Here is a 24,039-nt window from a genome sequence, read left to right on the forward strand (position 1 = left end):
TTCTGGCTTCTTTTTAAAAATAAATGTCTGGATTTATGGATTATCAGCGTAATTCCTGATCATTCAATTAAGTAAATGCTCCCTATCATTTCTTAGACTGGAAATAGTCACCCCCACCCTTGGCTAGAAGGGCGCAGATTTTCTTAAGAAGGCTGGCATCACAGTGAATCCAGAAGGTTTCTGTGGTGAATAAAGTCATCCTGGTACTTCTACAAACAGAAAACAGCAGTGTGTGACAACCTGACCAACTCTTCTATTTATTAGAGCATAGATCTAGCTGAGCAGCCTCCTTAAGAGACATCTTGTAAAATAAAGCCAGTTAGAGAACAAGCATCAAATCTCGCCTCAGATATTGACACCCCTTGTGGCCCTGGGCCAGGTTTCACCTCACCGAGCCTCAGTTTCCTCACCTATAAAATGAAATACTCTGAGATCCTTTCGGGCTTTAGAGCGCTCTCTTCTGTACCTTGTGCTTTGGAACATTCTTTTTAGTGATCTGTTGTGAAATGAACTTTTTCATTACTGAAGAGAGGAACCTGGATAAATTTAACCACTGACATTTCAAGAAATCACACTCAACTAACAAAAGATGATAAAAATAAAAACTATTCAGGATGTGAGTATTCAAAAAATGATGCAAGAAAAGTGGCTGCTTTGGACAAGCACAAAGGGATTCTAGTCCTCTGTGATTCAAGGGAAGCAGGACTAAGGCTGAGAGTTTGTGGGTTCTTTGTCAGTGATCGGAGGCTCAATGATGAGTTTCTTTCTTCCAAGGATAGAGAGTACTTGAGCCTAATGGCATGTGGGGGAGTAGAAAGATATTCTTCTTATAAGTTGCCAAGGAAAACACTGTCTCGGGAAGCCTTGAAGATGTTCCCTCACAAAGCCAGGACTGTGGATGATGGCTATTTCTTTCCAATTGAACAAAGGAATTAGTGAACACTAGACAATTCAAATCTCATCCCATCTAACATTTTCAGTTTTATTCGCCTTGCACAACTCCACATCCCCTGTCCTCCTCGCTCCCCGGCGGGATAGCCTCATGCTAAGCAGCATTCTGTCCCGAGGTGGAGCCAGATTGGGGTTCTTCATGCCAGTGAACTGGTGGATAACTTGAGCAAAGACAGAACTTCTCTCGTCTGCAAAAAGGAGCCTTTCTAGCGTCCCTTCCAGTACTAGCCTTTTATGATTTTTACTTGATTCATAAATGTTCTTTCTACCTGAAATGAGATGTCAGCAGGGTCCTTGGCCTTTTGGTTGTTAATAAAGAGAAGCTTCACCGATAGGTCCTCTAATCCTACAGGGATGTAATTATTTCCAGCAGGTTTATTCACATTGGAATTGGGACAGTGGATATTAGTGGTCTGATGAAATAGAAAAACAAAACCAGTGGGCTGTAGGCAGCTTTATTTTTTCTCCAAACCCCTCATCATCACTAAAAACCCCTCCAAATCTCATGTATCATTTTCCTGCACGGTAACGTCCCCAAACAGTCCTTTCCGAAGGCTTTGAGAGTGTGGAGAGGCACTGCAAATATAACTGGCTGGAGCCTGCCGGTTGTGCTCTGGGAGAAGGGGTGGGGGAGGCCAGGTGTCACAGGGTCAACTTCTCAGGGCCTGAGGGAGATGGACTGCTTAGCGCTGAAGGTACCTCGCATGTCACTACTAGAAGAAACCGACTTTGCTACTCGTGCTGGAGGTCATGGAGAGAGAATAATTCCGAAATCCTGCCTATCAACTGATCTCTACAGGAGAGTAGAGTTGGGGGGAGGGTGGGGGAGAAAAAAAGTCTGGTTTACTATTTGGCAATAATTCCCAATCAGTTTTATTGGCTGTAGATGGGGCCAGACACTGTGACTGCAACCCGAGAGAAATACTCTGGAAGGACAGACTCTAGCTAATGCTCCCATCAAGAGACTGCAAAAGGGGGAGCCAATGGTCTCCCCCACACCCAGTCAATCTCTTATTCTTTATTTGGGGCAAACACAGCTGTAAGTACAGATGAAAACATCAATGAAAAAAAAGAATAAAGATTTGGAGAAATTAACTCATTCATTCACTCAGATGCCTACAGTTATCTGCTTTGCACCGAGGCTCTGGATGAAAGGGAAGAAAATTCTGTTACCTTTGGATTGAAATATCTACAGGACTGGGGCTGGGATCCTCCAAACAGGGCAATCCGATACTCATGTTTTTTCCTTCGAGGCCGTGTGCCTTCTACCAATTCTTCTCTGTCCTCTGGGGAAAGTAGATGGTATCTCATTCCACCTATAGGGAGAGAGCAAATTATTTCTAATAATATCAGATATTTGATCCCTTTGAAAACCCAAATCCACACCTAGAACATTCTATTTCCTTGCATTAACTTCTAAATAGTTTTCCTCTAAAACCAAAGGAATGTGGGGGATTATGATCTGCTGCCAATAGCCTTGGGAATTTTCCTTTCTCTGAACCCCAGACTAAGTTGGGAGATCCCTCAGGAGCCTTCTAGTCCAACCTGGAATAAGATTAAGACTGCCTGTATCACCACAAAGCACGCATCCAACCCTTGGATTGAAATATCTATGAGGGCTGAATGGGGTGCATGTACGGTGGTCGCCTGTGACATCCCAAGCCAACAGCCCATGCCACTTATGAATAGCTCTGATTGTCAGGAAGTTTTTTCATTCATAAAATCTGAACTTGCCTCACTGAAGCTTCTACCCTATCTTGCCTTTTACATGACAGTCCTTCAAATCACATCCCCCCAAATCTTCTCTAGGCCCAACAAGCACCATTCCTTTAACTGATCCTCATAGAACATGACCTCTTCATTTGTTTCCCACAATCTTCCAAAGACTGCAAAAAGTGACTAAGTAATCCTAGGTCAGTTCTTTGAGAATCTTGGGAAGTGGTCAGGTCTGGTGAGCAAAGAAGAGATGGCAAGATATTCCTAGTATCTACTGCTCATTTCAGGTATTAATTTTCTATCAGCCATGATTCTTGGGCAAAGAGATGCAAAGCAAGATGTAAGCACCTCCATCTGCTTTCCATGCCTGCTGGCCTCAACCATCTACTCTGAACCACAATCTTATTCCTTCTTTGACTTTTTTCCTAAGAAATCCCAAGGGCTCCCTCATGATTATGGCCCTTAGCTTTCCTCAGTGATCTCAGATCATTCTGACTTTTGACATCTGTAAAACTATTTTGACCAAAGTACATCTTGTGGACTTTTTTTAGTTCATCCTATGACATGCTGTTGCCTCCAATTCCTGTCCACATTAGCTTCTTTAGACACCACCACCCCTTTTTATTATATTGGCTCGTCCTACCCACCCCCCCACCCCTTTTAAAATCAGAATTGTTTCTTTGTGTCATCCTGATTCCATTCCTAATTGTTTCATATTCTTTCCTGGGCAGAGTTCCCCAGTGTTTCAGTCTATGGGATCCCTCCTAAGCTATATCTGATATCTTGGGAACATATCACACTCTTCCTGGTTTTAACCTTCTCTGTAACAAATCCCAAACTGAACGTTCACTTCTCCCAAAAGCTTCCATCATTTCTACCCTTCAGCAGCCTCCAGTGCAGCCGTGTGACATGTACTGAAGCTTGATCTCAACCTAAAGGAGAGTACTTGCCAGCAGAGGAACCAACTCTGGCATCTGCTCCAAAGCAACCAAAAGGCACTTGCTTCTGGGGGTAGAAATGACAGAAACCTTGGCTGGGGTTGGTGGGGACGAGTGAGCTTTCAGGCTTGGAGCAGCTTATTCTGATGTGGATATCCTCTCCATTTCAACCTCTGTTGATCTTCACCCAAATGCTTTCACCTGGTTTTCTCCCAGGAGCACATCTTCATATGCAATGTGCCTCCACATTTCCCTCTCATCTGCTCCTCTAGTGGAAGAAGGTATGGCCTTTCAGAGCCATCAGCTAGCTAGTCATGGGTCCCATCTTGTCCAGTTTCAGTGACACTACTGATGGGGCCAGAGTGGCCTCCTTGCCATACTCCTTGCTTGGTGTACTTGTTGTCAATCTGCTTTGGCTTTGATAAGGGTGTAGTCTTGCTGTACCCCTAGCCGGTGGGGTATGGGGAAAGGCAGATAAAGGAGGAGGCAGAGGGATAAGCAAGAGGGCAGAAACAGAAGGCTGTTGACTCATTCCTCTTACCACGCTGCTCCAGGCAGTGGGAAATAGCAGCTCCTCTAATTCAACCCTTTGGCAAATACTGCACTTTAAAGACACTTGTTGGCAGCTTTGGAATGGGAGAAGAGATTGTTTGGGCAAAATATTTCTCCTGCATCTCTCAAAATAATAGTAAGGAGTGAAAAAAAGCAAGTTGATATCAGGTTTCAAGATGGAAGGGACTCCAGAATTCATCTAGTCCAACCTCTTCATTTGATGAGATAAAGCAACTAGCAAAGTCACAAAGCACTAAGTTGGGACTTGGACCCATGTCTTCTGATGATTTCAAATCTGCCTGCTACCATATTATGGTGCCTTCCAGGAGAAAGAATTTGAAAACTATCCATATAAAAAACAACAAAAACAACTTACTGATACAGTGTATTTAAAGCTATTGAATATGATGGCCCCAACTCTTGATCTTTATCCTTTAAGATGAACATCTTCTTGTAATCAAAGTTTCAAATACATTGATGAAGAGAACAATCATCCAAAGAGCTGAGAAAGCATCCTCTGAAAAGGTCCACATCCTTCTGCAAATGAGCATCATTTAATTTGAGCAATTAAGTAATGCTCTTTCTTCTAAATGAGCCAACCTCAAGAAAATTGTAATGGCCCGATGAGAGTGCCAAGAAATGCTACACAATGCTTCTTAAAGCCTAGAAGCCCTTAAAAACATGATGGCATATCTAATGATGATGTACAAAGCATCTTGTGGGCACTCAGACCAAATGGTACAGGACTGACTCATAATACTCATTTAAGGAAAAAACAAAGATGACCTCAAGTATTTACTGGCCATAGTAAGTTCATAATATACATCTGTTGATGGAACTGACACATGTTACTTCATCAAGAAGTATTTGAAGCAAAAGAAAAACAAAAAAGCTAATCTCTTAAATGCTAACCAGAAAGAAAAGTCTCCTGATTGGAAGGTTACAGAGGCAAAAAAATCCTTCAGACCACAATTTGTGTTAAATGAATAGCTTAATTACATGTAAATGTATTACTCCATCTATCAGAAAAGAAGTTTTTTGAAAGTGGAGATAGTTGTACTTTTTGTATCTGTATCTTCAGCATCTAGCACAGTCTCTGACATAAAGTAGGTACTTAATAAATGCATACTAGTGACTATATCAGGAGGCAAACTTCAAATTTTCTGAAGCCAACAATGAGCTCGCAGTTTGCTCATTTCCTTAGAGGGCTGGCAAAAATTGAGTACTATAAAGACTGTAAGGGTGAAACATCTATTGAAGAATCCTAGACAATGGCCTAATTAGGCTATTCATTATCTAGCTTATTTATTGGCAGATACAAAAATTTGGGGTCTATGCAATGAAAAGATTTCTCCTTAGGAATACTGGGGGAAATTATCTCACATAAAAGAGGAGCACAAGGAAAAATGTTTACAGTAGAGAGGAGTATGGGAGGAGGTGGCAGGCAAAGCTTGAATCTCACACCCACACATCTGTTGGGTACAGAAGTCTATCTTACCCATCAAGGAGGGAAGAGGGGAATGGGATAATGGAAAGTGTGCATGTGGAGGGGAGTGGATGTGATAAAAAAAAAAGGAGAGTGGATTAAGAGAGGCAGTGGTAAGAAACAAAAATCTTTTGAAGAGGGACAGGGGGAAAAGGGAAAAATACAGAGAAGAAAACAGGATGAAAGGAAATACACAGTAATCATAGCTGTGAATGGAATGAACTCACCCATAAAATAGAAACAAATAGCAGAATAGATTAGAAACCAGAATGCAATAATATGCTGTTTACAAAAGACACGCTTGAAATAGAAAGACATAGTTTTGAAATAAGGGGTTAGAGCAGAATCTATTAGGCTTCAGCTGAAGTAAGGATGGTAGAGGGAAAAAAATTTTTTTTTAATTTAAGGAAAAAAAAGGCATCAGAGGTGGCTATCATGATCTCAGACAAAGCATAAGAAAAAATAGACCTAATTAAAAGAGATAATCAGGGGAGCAGCTGGGTGGCTCAGTGGATAGAGTTAGGCCTGGAGATGAGAGGTTTTAGGTTGAAATTTGGCCTCAGGCACTTCCTAGCCATGTAATTCTAGGCAAACCACTTAGTCTAAATTGCCTAGCCCTTGCTGTTCTACCTTGGAACTCATACTTTTAGTGTCTTAAACTAATAATTCTACCCAGATATATATTTTATAAAGTTTATTGGAAGAGTTAGACAACGTTCCTATAAGTAACCTGACCGCGTGGTGCCTAGCCTGCTCTCTCTCTTCTCTTCATGGTTCCCACATGGTACTCTCCCGATTCTCCTCCAAACCTTCACTTTTATTGATGCACAGGGAACGTACACCGATGCAACCCTGGTACAACTGTGGTATCTCAGGAATGTTTGATAGACGGGTAAAGTTACTCTCAGGAGGGGGAGGGGATGAGCTTCCTTGACACAGGAAGAAGGAAAGGTTTTTTTTTTTTTCCTTAAGGTAATCAGAAAAATTACATTTTGCTAAAAGGTACCATAGACAATGAAATAATATCAAAAATTTTATAGGCAGTTTCTCTGATAAAGTTCTCACTTCTCAAATTAAAGAAACTGAGTCAAATTTATAAAATTAAGAGCCATTCTCCACTTGATAAATGATCAAAGGATATAAACAGGCAGTTTTCAGAAGAAGAAATCAAAGCTATCTATAATCCTGTGGGGAAAAAATGCTCTATCTACATCACTACTGATTAGAGAAATACAAATTAAAACAACTCTGAGGTACCACCTCATAAATATCAAATTGGCTAAGATGAGAGAAAAAGGAAAATGACAAATGCTAAAGAGGATGTGGAAAAGCAGAGACACTAGTGTGTTTGAACTTTTCCAACTGCTCTAGAGAAATCTGGAGAAAAATTTGGAACTATCCCCAAAGGATTACAAAACTGGGCATATTCTTTGACATCCCAATGCCACTACTCCTTCGGTATCCCAAAGAGGTTGACAAAAAAGACCTATCTGTACAAAAATATTTATAGCAGCTATTTTTGCCATGGAAAAGAATTAGAAATTGAGGAGATCCCCACCAACTGGAGAACTACTGAACAGATTATGGTATAAAATTAAAATGGCCTACTATTGTGCTATAAGAAATGACAAGGGTGAGGGTTTCAGAAAAATCTAGGAAGAACTATATGAAATGATGCAGAGTGAAGTGAGCAGAACCATTGTACACAGGAACAACAATATTATGATTATGATCTACTATAAAAGAGTTAGATATTCTGATTGATATAATGATATAAGGAAAATCCAAGGAAGTCATAATGAAAAATGCTCTTCATTCCCAGAGAGAGACTAATAAATTCTAAGAGCAAATTTAGGTATAATCTTTTCACAATCAAAAAAAAATGAAGACTTCTCCTTGAAGTCAGCTTCATGAATTAGATATTTGACCTATTACAAAAATTAGCTCTTTTAGTATCCCTACTATTTGGAGGCTGAGCAAGAAAGCAGGAAGACCATACATTTTTACCAAAAAATATCACAATCATGCAATGGAAGCTGTTTTCACCACAAAACCTTGCTATACATGAACTGGAGGTAAGTTCTGAGGGATCCTGCAAAGAAACAAGATCCAGAGTGGGAACACAGCTGTAGTAATGAACAGCATAATTCCATAGTAATTTTATCACTTCATTCCACATTCTAATGTACTTTTCAAAGTCCAGAAGCCAGAAATGAGCCTATATTATTGCTACCAGTGGTAGTGTTTTCTTCTTCAAATGGGAAAAAATAGGCTATAAGGGCTTGAGTTTCTGACCCTATAGTCTGGTACTTCTTTTTTTATTTTTAACCCCTGGAGAAGCAAATCAAAAATTAATTGGAAATTAAATAATACAATTCTCCAAAATCAGTTAAAGAACAAATCATAGAAACAATAATTTCATTGAAAAAAAATGACAATGAGGAGACATCCTTTCAAAATCTATAGGATACAGCTAAAGCAGTACTTAGGGGGAAATTTATATCCTTAAGTTCACATATTAATAAATTAGAGAGGGAAGAGGTCAATGAATTGGGCTTGCAAATTAAAAAATTAGAAAGTGAACAAATTAAAAACCCTTACCTTCCATCTTGGAGTCAATACTATGTATTGGTTCCAAGGCAGAAGAGCAATAAGGGCTAGGCAATGGGGGTTAAGTGACTTGCCCAGGGTCACACAGTTAGGAAGTGTCTGAGGCCAGATTTGAACCTCTCTAAGCCTGACTCTGGTACTTCTTGCTAGAGGCTCACATTGATTTGTTCCTCTGGGCTGGTATCCAGGGCTTCTTTCTAGTCTAGCTTTCTACTTTCTCTGCTCCTGCTCCCAGGAGTTGGACTGCCACTTGAGGACATTATGACCCTGAGAAATGAAGGCTCCTTTAAACATCTTCAGACTCTATTTTATGTTGAGATGAATTGTGAGCCAAAATTTCTCTCACTCTCCTCACATCCCTCAGCTCCACTCCCATATTCTCAATCTCTGCAGAAAGCCTCTGCTCCCACTCTATTAGGAGATAAGAAAGTTCCTCTGTGAGTTTTTGACTTATTTATCTCTACATCTCCAATGGTCAACTTTTCCCGCTTAGAGGAGATGTCATCTTTTACCAGTTTTACTGCACCCTCTTCACTCCATCAGCTGTCCCCTTTTATTGTGTGTCTTTAATCACTCCCTCTCCACAGGCTCCTTCCCCTTTGACTGTTAAAATACTAATGACTCCTTTATTCTAAAAAGGCCTGGGTATACTCTCTTTTCATCCACAGTGCCCCCAGAGTGGACCATTAGATGACTCAGCATTCCTCCTTTCAATACGGTCTTCTGAATTCTGTGCACACCTGTAACAACTCTGAAATGACCTAAAGAGACCTTCAAGTCAGCCTATCTAATGGAGTTTTCTCATTCTTCTTAGTTTCTAATTAGCACTAGAAATTATTTCCCATATCCTTCAGAAGCTTGATACTCTGTTGTGAAAGGATGTTATTTTTTTCCCTTTGTCTATTTTGAGTTGATTAATCAAGAACTAAAAGTACTCCTCCTTAACATTTAGTAAGTTACTAAATAAGACAGTTCACAAGGCACTAGGATTATGACTTAGGGTATTTGTAACTAGGCAATTTTTTCCTACCTCTTTCCTATATTTCTCACTTTAATATCTCTACCTTGCTATAAATAAAAGCGAACATTCATTTTGACTTAAGAAGTTAGTTATTTTTTATAAACGGTGACAACAAAAATTTTTTTTAATTCTTATATTTGTCAAACCCACTTTTAATTACTATACTTTGTATTTTAATAAAATCCAAGATTGAAAATTTTTGTTTAAGAAAGATCTTCAAGGAAAGAAGCTTGCTAACTCCTAAAATCCAGAGGATGAACTGTTTGCAGAAAGATGCCTGAAAAACCTACACTACACATCAAGAAGATCCAGAATGAACTTTGGGTGTGGTTGATTGAACTGAAGGTTGACTGAACATTTATTTTGAATGTGTACTTGTATGCCAAAAGGGGACTTCCCCCTAATTGGTTTTTGTCAATGCACCCAGCAAAACGCTGTCTCTTTCCCTTCTATTTCCCTCTTATCTCTAACTATTGTGGTTTCCTCTTAGAAGGTAAAATTTTGTATGCACCTGTAGTTAGAAGATTGAGAGGTACAAGATGATTATGTTTAGTGATCAATTGGGGATACTAATCTCCCAATCATCATCGGGGGGATTGTAAATTTTTAGATTTATTCCACCCTGCTTAATCTTTAGACTTTTAGCAACCAGGAGTGCAGACACTCCACTTAAGGATTAACTGTGAGGGAGGCAGGTCTATGACCCATGTGTGCTAGCAAGTGACAAATCAGAAACAACTGACTGACCCCCTGGGCTGTCCAAAGCCAAATTTAAGCCACCATTGGTACATTTGAGACGCAGGAAGTGATGTAAAGAACTGCCATTATATTTTGCGTGACTTCCTGTGAGAGGGACTTTATCGGTGGAACTGGACTTGGAGGAGCATGGGACCTCAGACTGCTTCCCCTAGATGACCACGTGGTGAGTGTTAAGGCTGACTCTCCTTTTCCTTGGCTCTTTCTGGAGGCACTAGCCTCCAAGGAGGCCCCTCATCTTGGAGGAGACCTCGTGGCTTGTGGAAAGGAAAACTAAAGCAAGTTTTGGACTTTCTGCCACTCAGGTGAAACAAACAGCAATTGGAATGTTAGAGAGAAGATACTGGCAAGAATGATAATTGGTGGGGAGAAGGGCTTCTGGGAGTGACAGTTGGTCTCATGGCTCTCTCTCCTGGCCCTCAGACTGGAAGGAACCTCTCTCCCTATCTCTGGATAGAAGTCCCTCTATTCCTGGGTCTCTCCAACTGTGAGCTCTACCTGGATTCCTGTGATTGTGTCATCGAACAAAAGTATTGAAGGGGAGCAGTTTGAATTGTAAGACTGGTCTTTAGGGGCTCTGAAGGTCAGAACCATTTCTTCCTCTTGCTGTCTACTGCTAAAGACTTTGAACTTAAGAAAGCCAGCATAGATATAGCATAGACAGGAATAAAAGAAACCCTCCACCAGACTGTGAGGCCTGGCCTCAGCTCAGAAGCTGAGAGAGACTCAAACCCAATCTAGGGAAATCCTGATTCCCTCTTCCCTGATAACTCCCAATCCAAACTTGTTATTAAATTCATCTTTATTTAAATAACCACTGTCAGATAAGAGGACTATCATTTCAGGGGAATATAGAGGGAGCTGAATCTATGGACAGCCATTCAACCATAAACGGTCCTTATTGGACCCCTGCCAGGAGACCTTGGTCTGGGGAAGGCTTGTCCTTCAGGAGGGTTTGTGCTTATCTGCTCTAGGATATCTTCCACATCAATCAATAGAGAAGCCATCCCTCAGGCTATCTTAGTTGGCCCATTTCTTGGGAACCCCATTTTTCATCAATCGCCTCTCAGCAGGTGGCATCTTCCTCCTTTTACCTCACCAGCAGTCATATTCCCTCTCTCCCTTCAACCCCTCCATTACTTGTTACAAAACCTTCCTTTATCCTTGTACCCCTTCAGTCCCTTAAATATTACAGGCTGGAAGTGGAGCTAGATTTAATTTTCTGGCAAGGCCCGTTGGCTGAGGCCTCTGAACTCCCCCTGGCTCAGATCAGGCTGGAGCAGATCTTCTTCCCTTTCTCTCTCTCTCTCTCCCTCATTCTTAATTTCTTCCTTCTATTGTAAATAAACCACAATAAAATTCCATTCTGACTTGAGTATTTCATTGGGACTTATAATTTAAATCTCTGGTGACCAACTAAAAAATGTATTCAGTCTCAACCCTAAAATTTACCCTTAACAACTTGCTTTGGTGTCTATCATATGTCACCACTCTGGTTTCTTTCCATTTTATCACATCTTCTTTATCTTCTTCTTGCTTCTTCACCTTACTTCCCTCCCTAAATGCAGACATGCCCATAGGTCCATTTATTAACTTTCTTCTCTTTCTCCCTCTCCCACTACCACTTTCCTGCAAACGATTCCCCAAATGAAGGTACAGATTAGCATCACGTGAGGGCTCTCCTCTTCAAACACAGCATGTCCAGAATAGAGATGGCTCAGTTCTTCCTCCTGACTTCTTTAGTTGGGCAACTCTATGTCCCATACTCTGGGCTGAGAATCGAAGCCTCAAGGTAGTCTCTCCTTCCTCCTTTTCTTTGTTTTCTTCTCTCCACTCACACTGCTCACAGCTTAGCTCAGACTCCCACTGCCACTTAAATGTTCTCCCCACCAATCATCTTTTCATCCTTCTGTCTGTCCTATCCACTCTGTACTAGACAGTATAAGAAATCAGGTGACCCCTACCCTATTTTAATAGACCCCTGCCCATCTTAAATAACTAATTTTATCCCTACGATTAGTTCTCATCAATATTATCTAGTTTAAAATGATTCCATAGGGAGAGTTCTTATTTGATATGAATAGGGACAAATCAAAAGCAAGTAATTATAGTTGAGTAGATTCTTTCCTTCAGTGAGAGTTTTTCTCTAATGTTAATCTTTTTAACTTGTCAGCATAGCTTGAAGGAGGCCTCCACCTAGGGGTCACAAGCTTCGGTGGAACGACCTAAGATTTATTAAGAGCCCCTCTGCTCTGTATTCCTCCTCATGACCCATGCCAGGCATACCCGGACAAGAAGCTTGGCCTAACATCCAACCGCATCAGTTTAGAGCCCATTGCTAGGATGCCTAGTGGATATCTTGAGGATTGGGTATAGATGGGCTGGTTGGTGCAATGAGACCAAGGGGCATACCAAGAGTCTGGAATGCACCAATGAGACAATGCACTGATACTTGGATTGACCAGGCATATGAGGACAGGGCTAGTCAATGAAGGGTATAAAAGCTGTACTTTGTTGTTTTATTTTTTATTTTATTTTTTTTCCATGGTTACATGATTCTTGTTGTCTCTCTCCCCTCTTCCCTCCCCACTCCCAGAGCTGACAAGCAATTGCACTGGGTTATACATGTATTATCCCTCAGAACCCATTTCCATATTTTTCATTTTTGTAATAGAGTCATTTTTAAAAACCCAAACCCCCAATCCTATACCCATATAAACAAGTGATAAACTGCATGTTTTCTTCTGCATTTCTCCTCCCACAGTTCTTTCTCTAGCTGGGGACATCATTCTTTCTCATAAGTCCCTCAGAGTAGTCCTGGGTCATTGCATTGCTATTAGCAAAGTCGATTACATTGGATCGCCCACAATATTTCAGTTCCTGTGTCCCATGTTCTCCTGGTTCTGCTGATTTCACTCCGAATCAGTTCATGGAGGTCCTTCCAATTCTAAAAGCTGTACTTTGGAGAAGGTAGGGGTTCTAGGTCTGGGATCCTATTTGTTGGAGGGGAACAAGACCCTTTGGCTTGGAGCTCTGCCGAGAACAACTGTTTTACTTGGCAGCTGGAGAATTTTAGAGCCATAATAGATATGCCTAAAAAGGAACTCTGATCAGAACACTCCATTGTACAAAGACCTTCAGGGGCTGCTGCTATGAAGGAGGAAGTCTCATTTCCTTCATCTGGGATCAAGGCCCTCCTGGCCCCAGCCTTTACTCATTCTCTTCACACAGTAATCTACCTTCCAGCCCAATTGGGCCATTTTCCACCCATACTTCCCCAATCTCCAGGCCTTTGATCACTCTCTCCCCTCTATCTGTGACAGTCTTCCCAACAGCCAATCTAATTTTTGGCCCATCCTCCAAGATCTTTCTCAGATTCCACTTCCCCCAACGACATGCCCTGGCCCCCACTAGCCAAGAGCAATCTTCCTGTCCTTGGACCTCACCAAGCACTTTCCCCTCCCACTGTGATCTATACTTGTTATGAATATGTACAAGCCATTCCTCTCCGTTAGACAGTAAGCTCCTTGCGGGCCAGCTTTGGGTTGACCTTTAATCAATATTTGTTGAATGCAGAGAAGAACAATCTGGTTAAATGGCTTCGCTTATAGATGGATATGAAGGCAACTTACTTACTTATCACCATTTTAAGGCACTCGGGGTTATCCTGAATGAGTGGTTCAGCTTGTACTGTTTTACTTAAGAAATTCTTTGATATGAGAGGAAATCTGACTTTAGCAAGAATGTCAACCATGAACGACTGCCGGTTGGGTTCATCATATTTCAGCCACCTGACTGCAGCGTCGTACACCTGAAACCCAAAAGAGCAAGGATGAAGCCGAGTCAGTGTTCAGCTGTGGCTGCGCTATCTCCTGCCCAGAAGTGAGCTTCCCGCTAGGGACTCTCCCTGGCTCCTGGCACGGACACATTCCAGCCCTGTGACCCTCTCTCGGGGTCTTGTGGAACGGGCACTGTCACCTTTTCACCTCAGGTGGCTATGAGGAAAGTGCTCGGTAAACCTTCAAGTTTCTGGGTCTAATCTGAGTCCCTGCAGAGCTTCTCAAGGTGGACAAAGCACTGGACGTAGGTTCTCTCTTTTGATCCTCACCACAAGCCTGGGCCACAGAAGCTACTATTCTCCCAGTTTTACAGAAGAGTCAATGGAAGATGCAAATGGTGAAGTCAGGATCACAACCAGGTCATTAAAGGTCTGAGGCAAGATTTGAATTCAAGTTTTACTGACTCTTAAGTTCATTATTCTATCAACCATGCAGACAAACGGCACTGGGAAAAGAACAGATTCTTTTGTAAGTCTGTACCAGATGGTCTCACTAATCAGGCCTTCTAGTCAACCTTAGTCTTTCCCCACTTATTTCTTCCCCACTTCCATGCCTTTGGACTACCTTCCCTGTGAGACCACTGCAACAGCACCAATCTCCTCAATCTCTTCTTTTCCACAGGCTCATCTTATTCAGATTTCAAAATCTGATGCCTGTTTTGGTGGGGGATTTGGTGGAAAAGGCCCCCCAAGTCATTGCCCAGGACCCTTCCTCCCCTCCACAAATGAGGTGATTCTTAGATCAGCCTCACCTGATCCTCTGCTCTCACAGTCAGTGTGTCCTGGTTCAGGAGGTGAGTTACACGTTTAACGTCAAGTTGTAGGAATTCATCCGTTTTGTAAACTTCAGTGAAATGCTGATGAATAAAGTCATCTGCTGTGGCCTTCAGTTCAGGGCAGTCAAGGCACTCAGCTAGAACACTTATACCTATACATTAGCAGGAAAATTAAAAAGAAAAGAATAGCCGATGAACTACATTCAGAAACAGAGAGACAGTAGCTTAAGGAAAATTAAATGAAAATTTCCATTTTTCCAAACAAAAGGGGAGAAATTTTTTTTTAAGATGCTTTAAGCTCATACTAAAAAACAACTTAGATTTAATTAGACAGATAATAAATCCTAGGTTTAATCCTACAAGGGACATACATGCAGAGATGGGATGAGAACATATAGATTCCCTTTAATTCCCTTTGTTATTTATTAATATTTCTAAGAAAAGATTCAATAAAAGAAAAAACCCTCTATTTTTAAAGATTATTTTCAAATAAAAAAAGCATTTATTAATCTACCAACAAGAACATGCCATGTTCTAGGTACTGTGCTATGTCCTGAGGACATCAAAAAAACACCAAAACGATCCCTGCCCTCAAAGAGCTTGCATTCTAACAGAGAGGACTTTAGTTGAAATAAAACGGATTTAATGTATCCATGCCATTCTTGTAACCCCTTGCTACCTACTGAAAACTGAGGAAGGATTAAAACAGAAAACGATATACTATCCCCTTCTCAATACAATTTACATGCCGTGTAGTGGCCTTCTAACTTTCCGCTAATATTTTAGGAGTGAACTACAAAGGACCCTGGGCGATGGTCTCTTTAAATGATTTGAGCTCATAAGATTTTTCAGACTATTTGTATGAGAAGAAAATCATCATCCATCTAAGATTTCTCAGGCTACCATGTCAAGTCCTTCCCATGTAGCTGCTCTCTTTCACTTTCACAGATTCTGTTCTCCTCATTCTGGGGGATAATCCCTCAAAAGCCCAGATCTGTAACTGCCTCTTCTACAAGGTCTTTCTTGGCCAATACTCACAACTATTCGCTCTCTCTCCATTTTGAAATTACTTTACATGACAGTAACACCACCTTCAATAGCATTACAGACTGAGAATTACTGTATCTTTAGGAGGCAGCCGAATCTTGTCATTCTTTATGGTTAGCTTTTTTGTTTCCGCTGTGACTGTCTTGGCTGGAGAGAGACTGAGCAAGGTACAGAGAGAGCCTCTTTCCTGAGAGAACTATTAACGTTCATCTTGGAAAGAAAATGAAGAAAATACTTGGGAAAAACCTTTAACTGGTAACATGGGAGACCTAAAAGGTGGGACTGTGCTTCCAGAATTGAGAAGTCAGCAGTTGCAATAATGGCTAACAGTGATTGGCTGTGACCTTTCTCACAGATGATACTTTGTAAATACTTATTTGTCTTTGTTGTATTGTTTGCTACACTGTTAATAAACTGTATAGTCTCTATAGTATAAAACTGTATAGTATAGTGATGAGAGAGGAAGGAGAGGTGATCACCAACAAATGAAGGTGGAGGACTTTGGACCCTAATTCACATGGAGATGACATCAGAGATCAGGAATATTTTTTCCTTTCCACAGATATTTTCCTCTAAATCAACCAATCCTCTATATATTTTGAATTTCTTTTCTTGTGCTCATGTTGCTCCTCTCATTAGAAAAGAGCTCCTAGAGTATACAAATGGTTTCATGTTTGTTTTTGTATCTCTGGCATCTTAAATATAGTAGCCACTTAATAAATGTTTGCTAAATTGAATCTCAGAATGTTACAATGATCTTTTAGATGAGGCAATGAAGGCCAGGAGAAAGTAACATTCCAAGTCCTGTAGCTCATTACTCACAGGGGTGCCAGCAAAAGACAAGAACTTCTCAGCCTTCATACAGCGCCTCTTCTCTGTCTTGCAAACAGAGATCGGAACACTGGTGTGGCCTTTATGCCTTCCAGGTTGTAGTGAGGGCACAGAGAAAGAACAAGGGCTAGAGGACGTGAACTGGGATTATTCTGCTATCCCTCACGGTTTTCTCCCTCCCACTATCAGTCTGGCACTGCCCGTTACAAAAGGATACACGAGGAGCCACAAGATACAGAATCCTGTGCCAGACCCCCTGGAATGTCCCCTTCATTAGAAAGCCCAGGGAAAACCTGTTCGTAACAGGTTGACAGAAATGGTGATTTAGTGACAAGAGCGCAGCAGTGAAGTGAATGATCTGATGCCCTGCATTAAATAGGCTCACATGCTCACAGGATGTCTTGGGTTTTGTACAGCCCATTAAAAACATGTCCTTGAGTGAAGATTTAGAGTAAAAAGGGAACTTGGAAGCCACTTGGTCCAAACCTCTTATTTGACAAATGAAGAAACTGAGGAAGGCCTAGAGACATGGAATGGCTTGTCCAGAGTCTACAACTAGCAAGTTGTAGATGTTTTTGAATCCAGGTCCCCTACCTACCTATAAATTCAGTCTTTCCCCTTCACTACGTAAAAATCAATTCTAGGGGACAAGGGCCAAATTCAAACTGTCCCGAAAAGGTGCTGACTCCTAACAGGGTCCCATTTCCTTACCAAGACAGTTGGAAGCATCAACCTGTTCTTTTAAAAAATCCACACACATCTTCTTCACAGGTTCAATCTGATACTGGTTGGCAGCATCCAACAGAGACTGAACATTATTACTATTCACGGAGATCCTGCAGACACAACACCCCAAGTTACCACTGGTTTTCTGTAAGCCACTTGCACCATTTAAGGGCCTTCCCCAGGGAGGCTTCAATTCAATCCAACATTTGAATTTGTGAACACTGAGCATTGCTTTATTTGGGCCCTACGACACTGGAGGTGCCGAAGCATTCTCTCTGTCCTCCTGTTGCTTCCCTGACACCAAGCTCAGGTCAGTTTTTCTGGAGCAAAAAGTCATTCTGCCCTCCCCTCCTTGAGCCCCTCTACCTGGAGGGCAGGTCCTTTCAGTGCTTGCCCCCTGAGCCATCTCACAAAGAAATCTAGTGAGGAGCTCAGCCATAGCCCGGGGTCTAGGCCGTCTGGTTGTCGTGCAAGGGGAACACGTTCTTTCTTCACCTACCGGGCAGTGTAAGCAAACTCCACCAGCTGCTCAATGATGTCTGGCTCAGCATCTTTGAGCTCGACTTCAAAAGACTTTGATTCCAGCATGTTGGCTAAAAAGAGAAGGGACAAGCATGCCCAGTGATCCCCCCGTCTCACAAGCCCTGTGCACTTCATGTAGGAGAAAGCAACCTACTCAGACCCCAAAAAGACAGCAGCCAAAACAGTAACGAGAGGGACGGCGAGAGCCAGCGTTTCTCTCCTGCTTTAAGGCCTGCAAAGCTCTTTCTGCATATGATCACGCTGGCGTCTCTAGGTAAGAAAGCTCTGGACTTAAGACATAGCTGCCAAGCGTGCACCATAGACTTACCCAGACCTTTAAAAGAGAGTAACGAGCACCTCTAAGGCGGCTTCAGCTGGCTTCTCTCATTCCTAAAAATAACTTTGAGCATCACCCTCTGGAATTGCAACAGGACACATGAGTTTGGAATGCTCTGAACTTCTACAAATTTAATTCTCGGTTTAAGGCAGTGCTCAGGTCAGAGTGGCAGAGCTCTGATTTTTCCCTTCTCCACTAGAGCTCCAAAGAACAATCTCGGGAGAGCCCCAAGCAGGGGCCCAGAGTCCAAGGGTATGACTGGCTCCACTGGCAAAGCTTTCTTAATAACAATAAGGGTATCTGGCCCACCATCACGACAGCTATGGATTCCATGATGAATCACCACCAAGGCCAAGACTCCATCCCCTGAGTGTCTCCCTAATCATCACCTTTATTTCCGAGTGCCCTTTATAAAAAAGGGGTCAGGAAAATGGTATATTTTTTACTTCAGATACTTACTTGTAAACATTAAGTTAAAAAAATGACTGGCTGCAGCAAGAACAACTCGGTGAGCAGGGATTTTTCTCTCCTGGACCATGAGAATCACATCACACAGAGTTTTCTAGTTAAAGAGAAAGATGATATTGACACTTTTATTTTTAAATTTATTTATTCTGAATTTAAATCCCCAATAAAACAAATATTTCCAGACACAGAATAGAATAGAAAAGAACTACGTGAAACTATGCATATCTATTATGCCCAGCTAGCTGTTATTTAGATAACAAATTTAATTCAAGGATGCAAAATCCTGCTTATCTGGGATTCTTTCTATTGGGATCTTCTGTGTGTTTAAAAAAAGATTCAATGACTCTTTTTTCCTTTTAGGCTCTCCTATCACTAATTTCCTCTCTGTTCTAATATCCCCATTCCCTGCAAATGAAAGGAAAAAGAGAAGTGAAACACTTGTCACAAATATCATCGTGGAGCAGTCCACAAATGTGGACTGTCTCTTTCTGCACCTGGAGCCCCTCACCTTTCTGTCTGGAGAAGACCATTATAGGTCTTCTGCAATTGGAACAGAAGACTCAGAGCACCTGGCTGTGCAAAGCATGTAAACAGAAGTTTATGCCATACTTCATGATCCAGATGACACATATAAATAATTACATTCTCTTGGGAAAAGAATTCACAGAGCCCTTACATAGACCAGGGAGGGGTTCCCATTCATCATGTTGCCTCCCTGTCCAAGAAGTTTCAATGGCTCACTATTGCCTCTAGGATAAAATAGGAATGTCTGTGACATTTAGAAATACTCACACTTGGGCCCTAATATCTATCCAGACTGGTAATACAACATTCCCTCTCCTATGTTCTATCTGTCAGATAAATTGGGTTACTTGCTATTTCCTTTACAAAACTTTAATCTCTCCTCTCCCAGCCTTTGCACAGGCTGTCTTCCACAACTGGAATATATTCCCTCCTCACTCTTATCATTTAGCTAGGAATCCCCCTTAATCTCTTCAAGGCTCAGCTCACATTCCATATTATTCATCAAAAAAAATTTTTTTAATTCTGTCTTAGTATCAATACTGTATATTGCTTCCAAGGCAGAAGAGCAATATGGGCAAGGCAATGGGGGTGAAGTAACTTGTCCAGGGTCACCCAGTCAGGAAGTATCTGGAAAATGAGGGGGTGTCTCTCCATTGGGGACTGGCTTAACAAATTGTGGCATCTGTTGGTGATGGAATACTATTGTGCTGAAAGGAATGATGAACTGGAGGGATTCCATGTGAACTGGAACGACCTCCAGGAATTGATGCAGAGTGAAAGAAGCAGAACCAGGAGAGCAATGTACACAGAGACTGATACATTGTGGGATGATCAAATGTGATTGACTTTGCTACTAATAGCAATGCAGTGATCCTGGACATTTCTGAGGGACTTATATGAAAGATGCTATCCACAGCTAGAGAAAGAACTGTGGGAGTAGAAATCCAGAAAAAAAAATGATTTATCACTTATGTATATGGGTATAAGATTTGAGGTTTTGTTTTAAAAGATTGCTCTTTTACAAAAATGAATAATATGGGGGGCAGGGGCAGCTGGGTAGCTCAGTGGATTGAGAACCAGGCCTAGAGATTGGAGGTCCTAGGTTCAAATCTGACCTCAGATACTTCCTAGTTGTGTGACCCTGGACAAATCACTTAACCCCCATTGCCTGGCCCTTACTGCTCTTCTGCCTTAGAGCCAATACAAAGTATTGATTCTAAGACAGAAAGTAAGGGTTTAAAAAATTTTTTAATGAATAATATGGAAATAGGGTTTGAGGGATAATATATATGTATGATCCAGTGGAACTGCTTGTCAACTCTGGGGGGGGGGGGGCAGAGAGGAGGGAGACAAAAAGAATCATGTAACTATGGAAAAACATTAAAAAAAATAAATTTAAATTTCTCCCCAGTGGAAGGTAAGGTCCCTGAAAGCTGGAACTGTCATTTTGGTCTTTCTTTTGCCAGTGCATATATATAACACAGTTGTCTGGAACACAATAGAAGCTTAATAAATCCTTGTTGAATTGAATTGAACCCATGAAACAAAGGACATATTTATAATTTTCTTTAACAATGAATTTTAAAAGATAAATTCCTATCCTGAAGGTAATCTCCAGATATCATCCCATAGGATTTGAGGGGTCTACATCCTCCTTCCCCAAAATCAGTCATTTACCAAGTCCTGGCTGATTCTTTCTTCAGGGTTCTCACATCTTTGCCTTCCTTTCTAACCCTACCATCACCCTATCTGATATCTAGGCTATTTCAACTGGCCTGTCCACCAAGCTGGACTAATCTCTCCAAGATGGCCACTGCCTCTTTCAAAAACCATCAATGGCACCACGCTTCCAAGAAAACCAAGCCCAAAGTTCTTCCTTAGGGGCTTTTAGGTTCAAACACTTCATTCTGACTAGGCAGTGCTCGCTCTCCTACCAAACACACCTTGACACCCTGTCTCCGCACACCTCAAGCCATTCATCTCCTCGGAATGCCCCTTTTTTTGCCCATTTCACAAAATCTCAGAATCTGACAATTGCAGGGGACATCAGAGGCCCAAGCAATCAGCCAAAGGAATTCTCATGAGAACATACCCAACAAGTGGTTGTCCAACCTGTTCCTGGAGAGCTCCAAAGAGGAGGAACCCCTAACCTCTTGAGGCATGCCATTCTTCTTTGGGAGGAAACCTCTCATTGTTAGGAAATTTCCTGACCTGAAGCTGGAACCTCCCTCTGCAACTTTTCCCACAAGGCTCCTGCTTCTGAATAGAACAAGACCAATTATTCTCTCACATGAACGTCCTTCAAATACTCAAAGACAGCTATTACGTCCTCCCTGAGTCTTCACTTCTTCAGGATAAGTCTAATTCCTTCCATCTGTCCTAACGAAGGCCTTTTTCCATCCTGTCCTCTGGACCCTCTTCAGTTTATCGGTGACCTCTACAACCCTCCTAATTCAGGCTATGGGTCAAATCAGCCATGCTGCCCCTGCCCACACCTTGGCCACCCATCTCCCCTCAGCCCGTGATGGGGACCCTGAGCCTGGGAAACAGCCTCTGTGAAGATGTAGCCTGACAACTGCTCCCCAAGGGCTACAGCTACTAAAGACTCAGAAAGGAAGTTCTCCCCTTCAAAAATGGGTCAACACCAGAGACTGAGGATTTTATCCATGAAAATGGCATTAAAGAAAAGGCATTATGTTCCACTTTGCTGCCACACACTAAGGACCACAAGCCCTTCCCATGGGTTGTCTCTCCCATTGGGATGAGAGCTCCTTCTTGGAGCTCTCAGGAGGGGCTGGCTCAGTTGCCTATTTGTGCTCTGGCACTTAGCACAGTTACTTGTAGTAAGCACTTCCTCCCTCCCTTCCTTCCTTCCCTTTTTCAGTTGCAGTCCATGAAAAGGCCAGGGTTCTCTCTCCGGGTCTTCACCATCCTACACTTGTGAAGGTGATGCTGATCCTTCCCGATTCTGATTTCACCCAAGGCTTTTGTATTGGGTATAGCTCAAAGGTCACCTCCGCAACCACTGCCTGTCCTTGCTCCCACCATTACAACTCATTTTGAACTGTTTGAGAGTTAGTGCCTAAGTCACCTACAAAACAAGACTGTAGCCTTCTTGAGGGTTGAAATTATAAGCTGCTGCTTCTTTTTTTTAAGCCCCTACCTTCTGTCTTGGAATCAATTTGAAGTATTGATTCCAAGGTGGTAGAATGATAAGGCGTAGGCAATAGGGGTGAAGTGAAGCCTAGGGTCACAGTTTCTGAGGCCCGATTTGAACCTAGAACCTCCCATCTCTAGGCCTGGATCTCTATCCAATGATCCACCTAGCTGCCCCCCTTATGCTTCTTTATATACCCCACAGAACCTAACACAACACCTGCTTAGAAGAGGCAATGGATTTTATTTGCATGCCTGGAGGTTGCCAAGTTCTTCTCAAGTCCAGCTCTTCTCCTTTCTTTATTCTCCCCCAACCCAGATAGACACACCCCTTCCATTGACTGATCATGATCACAGAAATCTCTTAGGCTCAATATTTATCTTCTCCAAGAAATCCACTCACCGGCCATCTCTAACACTTTATTATTACTAAGTCACAGCCTCTCTGAGCTGAAAGGGCTCTCTGAGGTCATTGGGTCTGGTCCTCTCCTTTTAAAGATGAGAAAAAAGAAGCCTGGAGAGGTTAAGAAAGGTTTCCAGCATCACACAGGTGGCAAGTGGAACTCAAATTCAGAACCCAACTGAGATCCCACCACCTTTTTCCTACGCTGTGTTGCTTCCAAAGAATAACAACAAAAGTACCACCATGTGGCTTCCTGTGCTTGAAGAGCAGGAGGTAATCAACGTGGTAAAGAAGGACATTTGAGCCCATAAGACCCTGAAATCACCTCTCCTGAAATGCTTATACTGCTGACAGGTTTGGGCTATGAGCAGGTGGCCCCTGGCCAGCTAGCTACCCACGAAAGCATATTGTCTTCACCATCCCCATCCTAGTGGTTTCCTCCTCCTCTTCCCAATTTCCCAAATCCCTGCTGACTGAAACATCATTTGACTGTTAAGTCCAATGAGAGGCCATGCCTCCGGGAAGATTTCCTGGATCCCCAAAGCCTGAAGAGAGGGGACCCCTCAAGGTGCTTAGTGATAGATATAGATATATCATATATTTAACTTGTATGTAACCTGTCTTCTCTACCATACCAAAGTATGCTCCAATCATCATGACACTGAGCTCTCACCTCTGACCTTGCAAAATGACCAAGCTGCAAATGGTCAATTGGAAGAGTTGTGGTAAAACAGGCACACTAATTGTGCATTGTTGGTAGTACTGCAATTTGGCACAACCATTTTGGAATTATGTGACTAAAGGGACTAAAATATCTATAGCCTTTCACCTGGAGGTTCTATTCCTAGGCTTATACTCCAAGAAGGCCACTGACAAAAAGAAAATCCCCGTGTATACCAAAATATTCATTGCAGCACTTTTTGTGAGAGCAAAGAACTAGAAAAAGCCAGATTCCCATCATTTGGGGAATGGCTAAACACAGTGCGGTCCATGGAATGGAATGGAATGGTTACTGTGCTACAACAGAATAAATGTGGTAAAGACAGAGAAGTAGCCTGGACAGAGATCCATGAACTGATGCAGAGTCAAGAAAACACATAAAATAATTCCAATATGAATGGAAAGAAACTTAAATGAATGTTGTAAAGTTACCAAGAACAAGCTTGGCTTAAAAATTAGACCAGGTAAATGCCAAGGTCCAAGGGATTTTGTGGGTGTTTGATGGGTCATCTAAGGGGTGAAAATGTAGCAATAAAACATATTTTAAAGAATCTCTGAAAAGGAAGGGTCTACTGAGGACAGAGGAGTAGCCAATGTGATCCCCCCAAGTTTAGAATCAAAGGTTAGGAGAATTGTGAGACAACTAAAGGAAAGGCAGAG

The 24,039-nt window shown here is 41.9% G+C and overlaps 1 protein-coding gene across 2 annotated transcripts in view; it reads right to left on the reverse strand.

Moving 5' to 3' along the window:
* KLHL7 (kelch like family member 7) overlaps positions 1-24,039 on the reverse strand; it is a 50,500-nt gene that overhangs the window by 15,650 nt on the left and 10,811 nt on the right. For both annotated transcript variants that reach the window (XM_001363458.3, XM_007505378.3), the window contains 6 exons: positions 18,567-18,669; positions 17,748-17,841; positions 17,234-17,358; positions 14,621-14,796; positions 13,667-13,841; positions 2,125-2,267 (listed from right to left, as the gene is read on the reverse strand). In XM_001363458.3, the coding sequence (XP_001363495.1) occupies positions 2,125-2,267; positions 13,667-13,841; positions 14,621-14,796; positions 17,234-17,358; positions 17,748-17,841; positions 18,567-18,669 (816 nt within the window). The remainder of the gene's footprint in view (positions 1-2,124; positions 2,268-13,666; positions 13,842-14,620; positions 14,797-17,233; positions 17,359-17,747; positions 17,842-18,566; positions 18,670-24,039) is intronic.

Source organism: Monodelphis domestica, chromosome 5 (assembly GCF_027887165.1).
Source record: "Monodelphis domestica isolate mMonDom1 chromosome 5, mMonDom1.pri, whole genome shotgun sequence".
Classification (NCBI taxonomy): Eukaryota; Metazoa; Chordata; class Mammalia; order Didelphimorphia; family Didelphidae; genus Monodelphis; species Monodelphis domestica.